The sequence below is a fragment of the Trachypithecus francoisi genome, unplaced genomic scaffold (genome assembly GCF_009764315.1).
Source record: "Trachypithecus francoisi isolate TF-2019V2 unplaced genomic scaffold, Tfra_2.0 Lachesis_group6, whole genome shotgun sequence".
NCBI lineage: Eukaryota > Metazoa > Chordata > Mammalia > Primates > Cercopithecidae > Trachypithecus > Trachypithecus francoisi.
In genome coordinates this window covers 86,631,217-86,648,339 of record NW_022681471.1, presented here as the reverse complement: position 1 = coordinate 86,648,339, position 17,123 = coordinate 86,631,217, and the positions used below count along the sequence as shown (strand labels likewise).

At 43.9% G+C, this 17,123-nt stretch overlaps 2 protein-coding genes across 2 annotated transcripts; both read right to left on the bottom strand.

Annotated features, from left to right (window-relative positions):
- Nucleotides 1–5,598: 5,598 nt before the first annotated feature.
- On the bottom strand, nt 5,599–7,254 carry ZNF157 (zinc finger protein 157). Its single transcript, XM_033201596.1, has one exon. It carries the CDS (start codon nt 7,037–7,039, stop codon nt 5,978–5,980), a length of 1,062 nt encoding a protein of 353 aa, XP_033057487.1. The 5' UTR covers nt 7,040–7,254; the 3' UTR covers nt 5,599–5,977.
- Nucleotides 7,255–8,669: 1,415 nt separating this feature from the next.
- On the bottom strand, nt 8,670–17,123 carry LOC117077775 (zinc finger protein 157-like). Its single transcript, XM_033201397.1, has 3 exons — nt 17,104–17,123; nt 9,126–9,328; nt 8,670–8,848 (listed from the first exon to the last, which is right to left on the bottom strand). Exons 1-3 carry the CDS (start codon nt 17,121–17,123, stop codon nt 8,670–8,672), a joined length of 402 nt encoding a protein of 133 aa, XP_033057288.1.

Sequence of the window (17,123 nt, the reverse complement as noted above, 5' to 3'; positions counted from 1 at the left end):
AAGGTTGGTGATAAGACATGATGTGAGCTAATGGTGGGTGATCAGACATCGTGCTCTGGCTTAAAGGGGTGGTAAGAACTGCTGTGAATTAATGGAGGGGTTAGTAGACACTGGACTGCTGACTCAAGGGGGTAAAAACTACTATGATGGTGGCTACTGGAGGATTGGCACAGACTATCCTTAGGCTCTTGGAGTCAAATCTACAGTGCAGTGTTGGCAAGTGAGGGAGCACCACAGATGGTGACAGTAGCTAATGAAAGTCAGTATACCCCAGACTGGGGCCTCAGAACATGTCATTTTCATGGGGCAAAACAATTTCTAAAGCCTTAGGAGGACCAAGTCGCCCACTGCCAAGAGTCTTTTATTTGCTCTAGCAATCAGTATTTCTGTTTTCCTCCCAGGCAGCCCAGACATGACTCCTGAAATGGGAACAGGGGAGTTTTATTGCTTTGTTTTCACATTTCAATTGAGATATAATTATATACAATAAAATAAATAAACTTTAAGTTTACTCACTTGATGACTATTGTATTCACACTCCAATGAAGATATGGAGTATCTCCATTGCCTCAGTAAGTTCCCTCCTATCCCTTACAAGTCAATTTTCACTCCAGAGGCAACAACTGTTCTGTTTTGTGTCACTATAAATTATCTTTATTTATGTTTGGCATATTCCATAATAAAAATTTAAAAACATCAACCAGATGCAGTGGCTCACACCTGTAATCCCAGCACTTTGGGAGGCCGATGTGGGCAGATCATCTGAGGTCAGGAGTTCAAGATCAGCCTGACCAACATGGTGAAACTCTGTCTCTACTTAAAAGACAAAAAATTAGCTGGGTGTGGTGGCACACGCCTGTAATCCCAGCTACTCAGGAGGCTGAGACAGGAAAATCACTTGAACCCGGGAGGCAGAGGTTGCAGTGAGCAGAGATCATGCCATTGCACTCCAACCCGGGCAAGAGCAAAACTCCATCTCAAAAGAAAAAAAAAGGACCGGGGGAAGCAGTGAGCTAAAGATTGGAAGTATTGATGACATGGCATCTTGATATAGTTAATTAATACTTAATAGAGTGAGGGCATACTGCACAGAAAATACAAAAAAATGTATTTTATATATATTCAAATATATGCTGTATTGTGGGGTAGCTGATGAGTAATTCAAATACCTTGGGTCGCGATAATCATTAAAGGATACTCAGGAAAAAAGCAAAAAAGTACTTAATTTTTAATTTTTTTTTTTTTTTGAGATGGAGTCTTGCTCTGTCGCCCAGGTTGGAGTGCAGTGGAACCATCCCAGCTCACTGCAACCTCCGCTTCCTGGGTTCAAGTGATTCTCCTGCCTCAGCCTCCCGAGTAGCTGGGATTACAGGCATGCACCACCAAACCCAGCTAATTTTTACTAGAGACGGGGTTTTGCCATGTTGGCCAGGCTGGTCTCGAACTCCTGACCTCAAGTGATCCACCTGCCTCGGCCTCCCAAAGTGCTGGGATTACAGGTGTGAGCCACTGTGCCCAGTCAAGTACTTAATTTTTTATCAACTTACTGTGACATAGTGCAGTGCTACCAAATAGTTAAGGTAAAGGATTCACTTTTACTTATCAAAAAAGGTATAGAGTCCCAATAAGATAAATAAGCAAGAAGGTGGGGAAGAACCATTGTTCTGAGAGATGACTAATCTAATCACAAACAACCTGCTGGCACAACAACCTGTTCCCAAATACCTTGTTCTGTGCAAAGCCCCAGCAGCACAAACTCCTTCTTCACATAGCACAACCCTATACAACTCCCTCCAGCTCTTGCCTCTTTGCAGACAGCCCCTTTCTCTGCTGTGCTGCCCATTGCCTCCTTGCAACCTACTTTCGCTCTAATAGACTTAGTTTCTTTAATTCATGACTGTCTTGGTAAATCTTTTACCACCCGCGATGCCGGCCCCAGTCACTGACAAAAGGTACAATGAAAAACTTTTTTTTTTTTTTTTTTTTTTTTTTTTTTGAGACGGAGTCTCGCTCTGTCACCCAGGCTGGAGTGCAGTGGCCAGATCTCGGCTCACTGCAAGCTCCGCCTCCTGGGTTCACGCCATTCTCCTGCCTCAGCCTCCCGAGTAGCTGGGACTACAGGCGCCGCCAACTCGCCCGGCTAGTTTTTGTATTTTTAGTAGAGACGGGGTTTCACCGTGTTAGCCAGGATGGTCTCGATCTCCTGACCTTGTGATCCGCCCGTCTCGGCCTCCCAAAGTGCTGGGATTACAGGCTTGAGCCACCGCGCCCGGCCCGAAAAACATTTTAAGACAAAACTGAGAGGCTCACCACTAACAGACTCTTACTAAAGAAAACTCTTTGGAGTATTTTTCAGGCACAGAAGAAAATGATCCTGGATGAAACGCAGAAAGTAATGAAGTGCAATCAAGGTGGTAAATATTTGGGTAAAATGAAATGAAAACTGCCCACATCAAACAAAAATGTTGTGCGGGGAGATGTGTGTGTGTGTGAGAGAGAGACACAAATATTATATATAAGTACATATATATATAAACCCCACAACATCATTATATTTAGAAATATATATGTGTATACCTGTATAAATGCAAAGCTGCTATTAAAAAATTAACTTTCATAGACAATTTCTTGGAGAAAACCATAAAATACTACTGAAGGGTAGGAAAGATGAGTTGAAAAATAAACAAAGACAGGCCAGGTGCAGTGGCTCACTCCTGCAATTCCAGCACTTTGGGAAGCTGAGGCAGGCGGATCACTTGAGGTCAGGAGTTCAAGACCAGCCTGGCCAACACAGCAAAACCCTATCTCTATCAAAAATACAAAAATCAGGTGGGCGTGGTTGTGTGCACCTATAGTCCCAGCTACTCGGAAGGCTGAGGTATGAGAATCACTTGAACCAGGAGGCAGAGGTTGCAGTGAGCCAAGATTGCACAACTGCACTCCAGCATGGGTGATACAGCGGGACTCTGTCTCAAATAAATAAATAAATAGGCCAGGTGCAGTAGCTCACGCCTGTAATCCCAGCACTTTGGGAGGCTGAGGCGGGCAGATCACCTGAGGTCAGGAGTTGAGACAAGCCTGGCCAACATGGTGAAACTCCATCTCTACTAAAAGTACAAAAATTAGCTGGGTGTGGTCATGTGCGCCTGTAATCCCAGCTACTCGGGAGGCTGAGGCATGAGAATTGTTCCATCCCGGGAGGCAGAGGTTGCAGTGAGCCGAGATCACGCCATTGCACTCCAGCCTGGGCAACAAGAGTGAAACTCAGTCTCAACAAGCAAAAAGAAAAAAGAAAAGAAAAGAGAGAGAGGGAAACAAAAAAGAAAGAAAGAAAGAAAGAAAGACAGAAAGAGAGAGAGAGAAAGAAAGAAAGAAAGAAGGAAAGAAGAAAGGAAGAAAGGAAGGAAGGAAAGAAGAGAAGAGAAGAGAAGGAAAGAACAAAAGAAAGAAAGACAAAGCACACTCATGGGAGCCAAGGCTCAAAGCCATTTCATACCTTTCAGATTGGCAATAATTTAAAGGACTGATAATAAGTGCTGCTGAATGGCAAAATGAAAACTTTCTCAAACTGCTCATGGGAATATAAATTAATACAATTCGGAAAGGAAATGCCAATACTTAATAAAGTTTAAAAAAAAAAACCTTCTGTATCAATCAGAGCCAACAAGGAGACAAAAACCACACTAGTTATTTTAACAGAGAGAACTTATAAATAATTTTAACTAGTCATGAGGTTGTAAACCAAGTAAGTGAAGAGACAAAAAGAGAACATTAAAGTTATCAGGGAGGTAGCAACTGCAGAAAACAGCTGGGCTGGCATAACAAAGGGAAGAAGTGACAATTTTTTTGGAGACAGGGTCTTGCTCTGTTGCCCAAGCTGGAGTGCAGTGGCACAATCATGGCTTACTGCAGCTTCAACCTCCAGTCTCAGACTCCCAAGTACCTGGGACCACAGGTGTGGTCCTATGCCTAGCTGATTTTTGAATTTTTTTTTTTTTAGAGATAGGGTGTCACCATATTTCCCAGGCTGGTCTTGACTCCTGGGCTCAAGCAATCCACCCACCTCGGCCTCCCAAAGTGCTGGGATTACAGGTGCGATCCACTACACCCAACCATAAGTTGAAATTACTAAAACTTAGAAGGATGGAGGAGGGGTCCCACGTGGCTAGAATTCACATCTCTAAGGAGGTGACACCAGCCAGCTGATACTTGTGTCTCAGAGGGGATGGGCTACCATCTGTGAGTGCTGGAAAGCTGCAAACTAAATTAAACCGCTGCTATGACAAGGAACTGCTGGTGTCTGAGTGAAGAAGCAATGCTGAGCAGACACTCCAATGACCAAGAGCTAATAAGAATAGAAAAAAAGGGGCCGGGCGCGGTGGCTCAAGCCTGTAATCCCAGTACTTTGGGAGGCCGAGATGGGCGGATCACGGGGTCAGGAGATCGAGACCATCCTGGCTAACACGGTGAAACCCCGTCTCTACTAAAAATACAAAAACTAGCCGGGCGAGGTGGCGGGCGCCTGTAGTCCAGCTCCTCGGGAGGCTGAGGCAGGAGAATGGCGTAAACCGGGAGGCGGAGCTTGCAGTGAGCTGAGATCCGGCCACTGCACTCCAGCCCGGGCGACAGAGCGAGACTACGCCTCAAAAAAAAAAAAAAAAAAAAAGAATAGAAAAAAAGGATCAAATCCCTTCTTCCCTCTCCAGCCCCAAAGTGTGTATCTAGTATCTCTTATTGGCAAGGCCCAACAGGGAGCAGTTGGCAAGGCCAAAATGTAGTTGTAGAGTCACAAAGCACAGTCAAGAAGGGTGGGTTTGGAGCTGGGACACAATAGCTTAATAACCAGCACATTGCCTAAATCCTATGACCCATCAGTTCCACTTCTAGATTTAGACACTAAACTTGAAAAAGATACAAATGTCTTTTGCTACGGGAATGGAGAGATAAATGACTAGTCAGACCTATACTTATCAACAAGGAAAGATGTTGGAAAGCTAACATTACATGAAAAAAGCAAGCTGCAGAACTTTAAATACAGTGTGATCCCATTTATGTAAAATTATATAAAGACAATATAGTAGTATGTATTGCACACTTCATGCTATACCAAAAAAACTCACAGGAGATTGAAATTCTAAATGTTGAAAGGAAAACCTTAGAGGAAAGTATAGGAGAATATTATCATCTTGAAACTGATAATATTAAAAACATAAACTTTAGCCAGGCACAGTGGCTCACACCTGTAATCCCAACACTTTTCAGAGGCCAAGGTGGGTGGATCACCTGAGGTCAGGAGTTAGAGACCAGCCTGACCAACATGGTGAAACCACATCTCTACCAAAAATACAAAAATCAGCCAGGCATGGTGGTGCACACCTGTAATCCCAGCTACTCAAGAGACTGAGGCAGAAGAATCACTTGAACCCGGGACGCAAAGGTTGAAATGAGCTGAGGTCATGCCATTGCACTCCAGCCTGGGCCGCAGAGTGAGACTCCATCTCAAAACAAATAAAAAATAAATAAATAAATAAATAAAACTTCAGCAGAAGAAAACAGATGACAAAATTTAAAAACCAATGACAGTCTGGGAGAAGATATTTGCAACACACATGACTGGAAAAAAAAGGATTTTTATATTCTCATATGTAAAAAACAACAACATTTAAACCAAAAAGCAAGAGATGAACAGCCCATTTGAAAACAATGAGCAGAGGACATGCACAGTCAATGCACAGAAAAAAAAACCCAAATAGCCAATCAACAGATAGGATGTTCACACACCACTAATTAGGGAAATCCGAATAAAAGCAATGAGCTATCCCCTAGGGGATCAGGACATATTTGATACAAATGTAGGTGCCAAATTTTCACAGGCTCACTGTGTGCCCTAGTGATCATATGCCCCAAGGAGCTTGATCCAATAGTGAGGGAAGTCTTCAGACAGAGGCTTTCTTCATTGTACAACGCCAGGACCGGCCTATGTGAGTTCTCTGATGTTCTGTGAGATGTGCTTTCCGGCAGAAAGCTTTCCCCATTCGTGACACTCAAAGGGTCTCTCCTGTGTGAATTCGCTGATGCTCAATGAGGCGTACTTCACATAAAAGGCATTTCCACATTCACTACATTCATAAGGTTTCTCTCCTGTGTGAGTTCTCCGGTGTTGACAGAGGGATTTCTTCATACTGAAGATTTTCCCACATTCACTACATTCATAGGGTTTCTCTCCTGAATGCATCCTCTGATGTTCAATTAGGCGTGCTTTCACATAGAAAGCATTACCACACTCGTTACATTCATAAGGTTTCTCTCCTGTGTGAATTCTCTGATGGATCCCAAGAGATGAGTGTACCCTGAAAGATTTCCCACATTCATTACACTGGTAGGGCTTTTCACCTGTGTGAGTTCTCTGATGATTATTGAGAGTCATCTTCATTCGGAAGAATTTCCCACATTCACCACACTCATAGGGTTTCTCACCTGTGTGAATTCTTTGATGCTGATTTAGGGATTTCTTTGCACGGAAGTTTTTCCCACACTCCCCACATTCATAAGGTTTCTCCCCTGTGTGAGTTCTGTGGTGTTGGGTAAGGGATATCTTTACACGAAATGTTTTCCCACATTCACTACATTCATAGGGTTTCTCCCCTGTGTGAGTTCTCTGATGAATTGTGAGGGTTGCCTTCTCAGAAAAGGTTTTCCCACATTCAGTACATTCATAGGGTCTCTCTCCAGTGTGTGTTCTTGTATGTAGGATGAGTTGTGACTTCCTGCCAAAAGATTTTCCACATTCATTACATTCAAAGGGTCTCTCCCCTGTGTGAGTTTTCTGATGAGCAATGAGGTATGATCTTGCACTGAAGGTTTTTGCACATTCACCACATTCATAGGGTCTCTCTCCTGTGTGTATTCTCAGATGTTCAACAAGGTTTGATTTCCTGCAATAAGCTTTCCCACATTCATGACATTCAAAGTTTTTACCTCCTGTGGGTGTTCTTTTACGTCTAACAAAGCCTGTTTTCTCATGGAAGCCTTCCCGCATCCATTATATTCAACATTTTGATCCAATGTTTGAATCTTCTGATGGTGAAGAAGGTCATTATCATGCCTGAGGGCATTATCCCCAACAGAACCATTGCCACACAGCAGTGAGAGAGATCCTTTAAAAACAAATCACAGCATGTCACTCGTTTATGTAAAATCCCAAACTGGCTTCTCTTGTCACAGTATAAAATTAAACTCCTTAACACAACCTTAAAACTCTATTCCAGCCGGGCACAGTGGCTCATGCCTGTAATCCCAGCACTTTGGGAGGCCAAGGTGGGCAGATCACTTGAGGTCAGGAGTTTGAGATCAGCCTGCCCAACATGGCAAAACTCCATCTCTACTAAAAATACAAAAATTAGCTGGCCATAATGGTGCCCGCCTGTAATCCCAGCTACTTGGGAGGCTGAGGCAAGAGAATCACTTGAACCCAGGAGGTGGAGGTTACAGTGAGCCGAGATCGTGCCACTGCACTCCAGCCTGGGTGACAGAGTGAGACTCTATCTGAAAAATACAAACAAACAAACAAAAACCTCTATTTCCTAAAAGCACATATCAATATCTATCCTTCTTACCTTGCACTGATTTTCTTTTCACCATCAAACATATGATGTTTTGTTTGTTTCTGGTCACTTTCCCCTACTATATTGTAATCTCCAAGAGAACAGAGATATTATTTTATTCACTACCAGTTTCCCACACCTAGAACATACCCGGCATATAACTGATACTCATTTAAAGTTTCATGGATGACTAAATGAATATATGAACGAATGCCTGATAACAGAAAGCATCCAAGGCAATGGAGGGAAGGAAGAATAAATGTTGCCAGGCATGGTGGCTCATACCTCTGACCCTAGCACTTCCGGAGGCCATGGCAGGTGGATCACTTGAGCCCAGGAATTCAAGACCAGCCTGGGCAACATAGTGAGATTCTGTCTCTACAAAAAAAATAATAATAATAATACAAAAATCAGCCAGGCATGGTGGTGTGCGCCTGTAGTCCCAGCTACTAGGGAGGCTGCCCTGGAAAAGTCACTTAAAATGGGGCAGTTGAGGTTTTAAGTTGAGGTTGAACCATGATTGCACCGTTGCACTCCAGCCTGGGCAACAGAGATACTCTGTCTCAAAAAAGTAAAGAATAAATGCTTAAGATGAGGCAGAGATAAATAACAGTGGTAAATAACTTAAAAATCAAGATAAAGGCCAGGTGTGGTGGCTCATGCCTATAATCCCAGCGCTTTGAGAGGCCAAGGTAGGTGGATCACTTGAGGTCAGGAGTTCGTGACCAACCTGGCCAACATGGTGAAACCCTATCTCTACTAAAAGTACAAAAATTAGCCAGGCGTGGTGGCACACACCTGTAATCCCAGCTGCTTGGGAGGCTGAGGCAGGAGAATTGCTTGAGCCCAGGAGGCGGAGGTTGTGGTGAGCTGAGATCACACCACTGCACTCCAGTCTGGGTGACAGAGTGAGACTCCATCAAAAAAAAAAAAAAAAAAATCAAGATAAAACAGGAGAAAGCACTGAAGTTTGAGTGTGATATTAAGATGTGTGACTTTAGTATCTGAAGCATGTAGACCTTCCGTCCTTATTTTCAAAGAGCTAGGACCTCTAAAAAGAGATTCCTAGAAAGTGTTGCACCCTTTGACCTGAATTTCCAGGCTCTTATTTCCCCTGTTTTCCATATGTCCAGTTCTTGCCCACTTACCTGAGTAACCATGGCCTGAGGATTCCTCCTCTAATATCCACAGCTCTTCTCCTCGCTCCAACTTGAAGATCATCTCTGGTTTGGCCACGCAGAAGCCTGTTAATGGGAAATGGCACAGGACGTGGGCCAAGTTGTCTGAGCTCTAGGGCCTCTGATGGAGGAGGAAGGTGCATCTTCATGAGCTGCACAAGGAAGGGGGCCCATTTAAAGCTTTCATTGGGGAAGTAAGAACACACACATTTTTCCTGGTGCCCTAAACTGATTACTCATCTGTGACTCTCAATATCATTAAACCCTCACAAGGCTGCACATGTTACAGCAACCAAGAAAGGAAACACATGCTCCTAGGAGTTACATGGACAATCATCCTCACCCACAGATGCCAGGTTGCTGTAGGTCTCCAGCATCACATCCTTGTGCATGGTCCTCTGAGCAGGGTCCAGTCTGTGCCACTCCTGTCGGGTGAAATCCACAGCCACGTCCTCGAATGACACGGACCCCTGTAATAACAATCTCCAGTGATCAGAATGGGATGCATGAAAAAGATGTGCAGGAACTAATCTTCTCAATGGAGCCCTGTTGAAAGTTGACTAAAAAGAGCTACACTGGATACCTGATTTCGTGTCTTGCTTGATATACTTTTGGGGTGGGGGGTACCCAGAACAGCTCTGTTACTGTGTTAATTTATTAATACATGAAGAAAAGATCGCTGCACTCCTGAGTTAACACTATGTGCCTCAGTAAGCATATTTCTGGAAAACCAATAAAAAAACAAACAAACATTATGTGTCCAGACATGTGCAAGTTGCTGGGTTAAAAAATGAAGAAGCAGGCTGGGCGCAGTGGCTCACACCTGTAATTCCAGCACTTTGGGAGGCCAAGCTGGGCAGATTGCCTGAGGTCAGAAGTTCAAGACCAGACTGGCCAACATGGTGAAACCCCATCTCTACTAAAAATACAAAAATTAGCTGGGCTTGCTGGTGCACATCTGTAGTCCCAGTTACTCAGCAGGCTGAGGCAGGAGAATCGCTTGAACCCAGGAGGCGGAGGTTGCAGTGAGCCAAGATCACACCACTGCACTCCAGCTTGGGTGACAGAGCAAGACTCTGTCTTAAAAAAAAAAAAAAGAAGAAGCAGCAGCAGCAGCAGCTGGCTGGGCATGGTGGCTCACGCCTGTGATCATAGCACTTTGGGAGGCCAAGGCAGGCAGATCACTTGAGGTCAGGAGTTCAAGACTAGCCTGGCCAACATGGTGAAACCCCATCTCTACTAAAAATAAAAAATAAAAAATAAAAATTAGCCAGGCGTGGTGGAGGGTGCCTGCAATCCCAGCTACTCAGGAACCTGAGGCAAGAGAATCACTTAAACTCAGGAGGTAGAGGCTGCAGTGAGCTGAGATTGCGCCACTGCACTCCAGCCTGGGTGACAGAGAGACCCTGTCTCAAAACAAACAAACAAAATATATTTATACTTATAAACAATACAGAAGTGCTGTTCTGTGGAGAAAGGGAGACAGTATTGCTCCCAGGATAACTGCATGAACAGCTGGGATGAGGCTGGAGCCATATATAGACATTAGCAAAACAGGATAGACAATGAGTTGATGGAAGAAAAATTGAGATTGACTTTAGAGTGTTTATGGAACACACTGACGGAGATGTCCAGCTGGAGCTCAGGAGAGAAGGCTAGCAGAGGCCAAGGTTTGGGGAGGGTAAGATCATTTCAGTACCAGCTGAAACCACCAGAATAAATTGGATAGCTAAGAAAGAGCACAGTTTGAGAGAAGCACCAAGTACAGAGTTTGAGGGAGCACCAATATGCTATGAAGGTTGCAGAGTAAATTCTTGATATGGTTTGGATCTGCGTCTTCACCCAAATCTCATGTTGAATTGTAATCCCCAATGTTGGAGGTGGGGCCTGGTGGGAGGGGATTGGATCATGGGGGTAGTTCTCACAGTTTAACACCATCCTCCCTTGGTACTGTCATTGCCATAGTGAGTTCTCATGAGATCTGGTTGTTTAAAAGTGTATGGCACCTGGGCCCCAATTCCTCCCGCTCTGGCCATGTAAGATGTGCCTGCTGTCTGGGCACAGTGGCTCACACCTGTAATCCCAGCACTTTGGGAGGCTGAAGCAGGCGGATAGCTTGAGCCCAGGAATTTGAGCAGACTGGGCAACATGGCGAAATCCTGTCTCTACAAACAAACAAAAATTAGCTGGGCATTGTGGTGCATGCCTATAATCCCAGCTACTTGGGGGACTGAGGCAGGAGGATCACTTGAGCCCAGGAGGTCGAGGCTGCAGTGAGCCAAGATGACACCACTGCACTCCAGCCTGTATGACAGAGCGAGATCCTATCTTACACACACACACACACACACACAAAGATATGCTGCCGGGCATGGTGGCTCATGCCTGTAATCCCAGCACTTTGGAAGACCGAGGTGGGTGGATCACCTGAGGTCAGGAGTTTGAGACCAGCCTGGCCAACATGGTGAAACCCCATTTCTACTATAAATACAAAAATTAGCGGGGCGTGGTGGTGCACACCTGTAATCCCAGCTACTCAGGAGGCTGAGGCAGGAGAATTGCGAATCACTTGAACCCAGGAGGCGGAGGTTGCAATGAGCCGAGATCATGCCCTTGCACTCTAGCCTGGGTGACAAGAGTGAAACTCTGTCTAAAAAAAAAAAAAAAAAAAAGTTATTTCTTCCTCTTGCCTTCTGCTGTGGATTGGAAGTTTCCTGAGGCCTCCCCAGAAGCCATTATGCTTTTTGTACAGCTTGCAGAACCATGAGCCAATTAAATCTCTTTTCTTTATAAATTACCCAGTCTCAGGTATTTCTTTATAGCAATGCAAGAACAGACTAATACAATTATTAGATGGTAGAAATAGAACCAGGAAAGTGTGGGGTCTTGGAAGGTAGGAGGAGAGACAGTTTCAAGTAACAGTACCATTTCCAGCTTAAAGTGATAGGTAAGAAATGAGCCAGGTATGGTGGTGCAGGCCTATAATCCTAGCTACTCGGGAGGCTGAGGCAGGAGAATTGCTTGAACTCAGGAGGTGGAGGTTGCAGTGAGCCAAGTTCCATCTCAAAAAAAAAAAAAAGAAAGAAAGAAAGAAAAGAAAAGAAAAGAAATGGGGGCCGGGCGCGGTGGCTCAAGCCTGTAATCCCAGCACTTTGGGAGGCCGAGACGGGCAGATCACGAAGTCAGGAAATCGAGACCATCCTGGCTAATACGGTGAAACCCTGTCTCTACTTAAAAATACAAAAACTAGCCGGGCGACGAGGCGGGCGCCTGTAGTCCCAGCTACTCGGGAGGCTGAGGCAGGAGAATGGCGTAAACCCGGGAGGCGGAGCTTGCAGTGAGCTGAGATCCGGCCACTGCACTCCAGCCTGGGTGGCAGAGCAAGACTCCGTCTCAAAAAAAAAAAAAAAAAAGAAAGAAAGAAAAGAAATGGAAGATATATTACTATATACCCCCAACGACATTAAAATGAGAATAAGAGAATGCCACAAACATCTTTATTCACATAAATTCACCAACTTAGATGAAATGGACCAATTCCATGAATATATAAAACACCAAAACTTACCCAAAGAGAAACTGACAACTGAATGGAATATCAATTACAGATACTGAATTTGTGGTTTAAAACCTTCCAAAAAAGAAATTCCCAGGCCTTGATAGTTTCACTAGTAAATTCTACCAAATATTTAAGGAATACATCAGTTCTATACAATCCTTCCTCTTCCATTTTCTAGACAAGGACACTTCTCATTTTATGAGGCCATCATTATCCTGATTACAACATCAGACAAAGACATGACAAGAAAAGAAAATTGCAGTCCAATATCCCTTATAAACATAGAAGTAAAAAGCCTCAACAAATATTAGCAAATCAAATCCAGCAACATATGTAAACACATAGCATGATCAGTTGGTGTTTATCCAGAGAACGCAAGGTTGGCTGAACATTTTTAATCAATCAATATAATCCACCATGTTAAGAAACTAAAACAGAAAAACCACACAATTATCAATTGATACAGAAAAGTCATTTGACAAAATTCAACATTCATTCCTGACAAAAACTCTCATCAAAGTAGGAATAGAAGGAAACTTCTTTAACCTGCTAAAGATCATCTACCAAAACCTACAGCTAACATCATACGTAATGAAAAAGACTGAATGCTTTCCCTAGAAGATCAGGAAAAAGGCAAGAGACGTCCGCTTTTACGAATCCTATTTGAAATCAAAATCCTACTCAAAGTCCTACTTTAGTGAAATCAGGCAAGAAAAAGGAAATAAAAGGCATATAACCAGTTGGAAAGAATAAATAAAACTGTCTCTGTTCTCACACAATATGATTGTCTATGTAGACAATCCCAAGGAATCTACAAAGAAGCTCTTAGCAAGACTGCAGGACACAAAGTCAACTCATCTAAGTCAATCATGTTTCGGCTGGGCATAGTGGCTCACACCTGTAATCCCAGCACTTTGGGGAGCCCAGGCAAGCATATCACCTGAGATCAGGAGTTCAAGACCAGCCTAGCCAACATGGCGAAACCCTGTCTCTACTAAAAATTTTAAACTTAGCCAGGTGTAGTGGTGCGTGCCTGTAATCCCAGCTACTCAGAGGCTGAGGCAGGAGAATCGCTTCAACTGGGGAGGCCAAAGTTGCATTGAGCCAAGATCGTGCCACTATACTCCAGCCTGGGTGACAGAGTGAGACTCTGTCTCAAAAAAAAAAAGAGAGAGAGAGAGAAAGAAATACAGTAAATGTAATATATACACACAGTAATTACAACATAAAATAAAATGAGAGAATTGAGACCAAGCTTAACAGTAATGCGAATAAATACAAATGGGCTTAATTCACTTATTACAAGAAAAAGGGGGACAAATGTGGTGGCTCACACCTATAACCTAGCACTTTGGGAGGCTGAGGCGGGAGGACTGCTTGAGGCCAGGAGTTCAAGACCAGCCTGGCCAACACAGGAAGACACCATCTCTATTTATTTAAAATAGTAACAATAATATGTTTAATAAAATATTAAAGCTAAGCTATGAGGACACAAAGGCATAAGAATGATACGATGGACTTTGGGGACTGAGAAGAAAGGTGGGAGGGGGGTGAGGGACAAAAAACTACACTTGGGTATACAGCTTGGGTGATGGGTGCACCAAAATCTCAGAAATCACCACTATAGGACTTATTCATGTAACCAAACACCAACCATTCCCCAAAACTTATTGAAATAAAAAAGAAACTGAAAAATAAAAATGAAAAAACCTAAAAATACGTAAAAGCTATGTTTTCCATGTAAAGTCAGCAAAGTATCAAAGACAACTGCATTTAATTACTATTACATATGTCTGGCTGGGCTATTCTGTTGACGGGTCAGCAATATTTAGATGAATAATAAAATAAAAACATATACAATCAAAAAATAAATAAATAAAATAAAAAGGGTTTAACATTGCCTCATAAAGCAAAGCCCAGCACTATGCTGCATACAAGAGACATGCTTAAAAACATTCATGCAAAATGCTAAAATTAAAAGGGTTGGACAAAAATTTACCAAATGCCTAATAAACCTGCACATGTTCCTGATGTGGTTTGGCTCTGTGACTCCATCCAAATCTCATGTTGAATTACGATCTTCAGCGTTGGAGGAGGGTCCTGCTGGAAAGTGATTGGAACATAGGGTAGATTTCCCTCTTGTTCATATATATATATTTTTTAAGACAGAGTTTTGCTCTTGTTGCTGAGGCTGGAGTGCAGCGGCGCCATCTTGGCTCACTGCAACCTCCACCTCTGGGGTTCAAGCGATTCTCCTGCCTCAGCCTCCTGAGTAGCTGGGATTACAGGCGCATGCCACCATGCCCAGCTAACTTTTTGTATTTTTAGTAGAGATGGGGGTTTCATCATGTTGGCCAGGCTGGTCTCGAACTCCTGACCTCAGGTGATTCACCCACCTTGGCTTCCCAAAGTGCTGGGATAACAGGTGTGAGCCACCATGCCCAGCCTCCCCCTTCTTCTTGTGATAGTGAGAGTTCTCACAAGATCTGGTTGTTTAGTGTGTGGCACTTCCCCCTTTGCTCTCTCTCTCCTGCTGCCATGTGAGACATGCCTTGCTTTTTTTTTGAGACGGAGTCTCGCTCTGTCGCCCAGGCTGGAGTGCAGTGGCCGGATCTCAGCTCACTGCAAGCTCCGCCTCCCGGTTTACGCCATTCTCTCGCCTCAGCCTCCCGAGTAGCTGGGACTACAGGCGCCCACCATCTCGCCCGGCTAATTTTTTGTATATTTTAGTAGAGACGGGTTTTCACCGTGTTAGCCAGGATGGTCTCGATCTCCTGACCTCGTGATCCGCCCGTCTCGGCCTCCCAAAGTGCTGGGATTATAGGCTTGAGCCACCGTGCCCGGCCCACCTTCCACCATAATTGTAAGTTTCCTGAGTCCTCCCCAGAAGCAGAAGCCTGTTCAGCCTGTGGAACCATAAGTCAATTAAATCTCTATTCTTTTATTTTTTTTTTATTTTGAGATGGAATCTCGCTCAGTTGCCCAGGCTGGAGTGCAGTGGCGCGATCTCGGCTCCGCCTCCCAGGTTCACACCATTCTCCTGCTTCAGCCTCCCAAGTAGCTGGGACTACAGGCGCCCGCCACCACGCTCGGCTAATTTTTTGCATTTTTAGTAGAGACGGGGTTTCACTGTGTTAGCCAGGAAGGTCTCGATCTCCTGACCTCGTGATCTGCCCCCCTCGGCCTCCCAAAGTGCTGGGATTACAGGCTTGAGCCACCGCGCCCAGCCTAAACCTCTATTCTTTACAAACTACCCAGGTCGTTCTGTATAGGAGTGTGAGAACAGACTAATACAGTACCCAAATCTAAAATAAAAGTTAAAAAAATTTTTTTTAATAAATAATAAATAAAGTCAAGACAATAGAGAATAAGAATAATATCCAGGACACTTGGTTAGGAATTAGAGAAAGCTAAAAGTGAGCTGAGATCACATCACTGCACTCCACCCTGGGCAACAGAGTAAGACTCTGTCTCAAAAAAAAAAAAAGAATGCAAGAAGAAATATAAATATTCTCTAAAGGGAGACTTTTAACATACCATTCACAGAATGAGACAGATTAAATGGACAAAATATGAGTAATAATATAAAGGACCTAAATCACATAATCAGTAAGGTGATCTTTTGGATGTATTATATTGAACACCACACCCTGATCATATAGAATATACTTTTTCTCACGTGCACATAAAATATTCACAAAACTTGGTCAAATACTAGGGCACAAAGAAAACAACCTCAGAAGGTTCCTTAAGATATATATATTACAAACAACACTGATCACAATCAATAAAACAAAATTAATAATTAGAAATTGACAAGCTGCTTCTAAAATTCATATGGAAATTAAAAGGGCCTAGAACATGGCCGGGCGCAGTGGCTCAGGCCTGTAATCCCAGCACTTTGGGAGGCCCAGGCGGGCGGATCACGAGGTCAGGAAATTGAGACTATCCTGGCTAACACGGTGAAACCCCTCTACTAAAAAATACAAAAAAACTAGCCGGGCGAGGTGGCGGGCGCCTGTAGTCCCAGCTACTCGGAGGCTGAGGCAGGAGAATGGCGTAAACCCGGGAGGCGGAGCTTGCAGCGAGCCGAGATCCGGCACTGCACTCCAGCCTGGGCGACAGAGTGAGACTCCGTCTCAAAAAAAAAAAAAAGGGCCTAGAACAGCCAAAGCAATTTTGAAAAGGAAGAAAAAAGCTAGAGGATTTATAGCACCTAATTTCAACACTTACTATAAAGCTACAGTTCTCGGTCAGGCATGGTAGCTCTTGCCTGTAATCCCAGAACTTTGAGAGGACAAAGCAGGAGGACTGCTTGAGCCCAGGAGTTCAAGATCAGTAACATAGTGAGGCCCTATCTCTCCAAATATAAAAAATTAGTGGGTGTGGTGGTGCACACCTGTGGTCCTAGCTACCTGGGAGGCTGGGTGGGAGGTTCGCTTGGGGCAGGAAGATGGAGGCCATAGTGAACTGTGATTGTGCCACTGCACTCTTGCCTGGGCAACATAGTGAGATCCTGTCTCAAAAAACAAAAAACTGAAGAGCAAGTTAGGACTGATTTACATACAATAGTGACATACATGACCAACAGAGGTGGTTGATAAATGCAACAAAAATCCAAGGACCCCCTCAAATGGTGAAATTCTTAGGAATAACCTGGGCAGGATCCACCCCTAACTCCCCAACCAACAAAAAAATGAACTGCTGTCACTGCCTACTACCCCTGGTACTACGCGAGAAACACAGTACCTAATCAGGTTACTTGTCATTTGCAGGATGCAT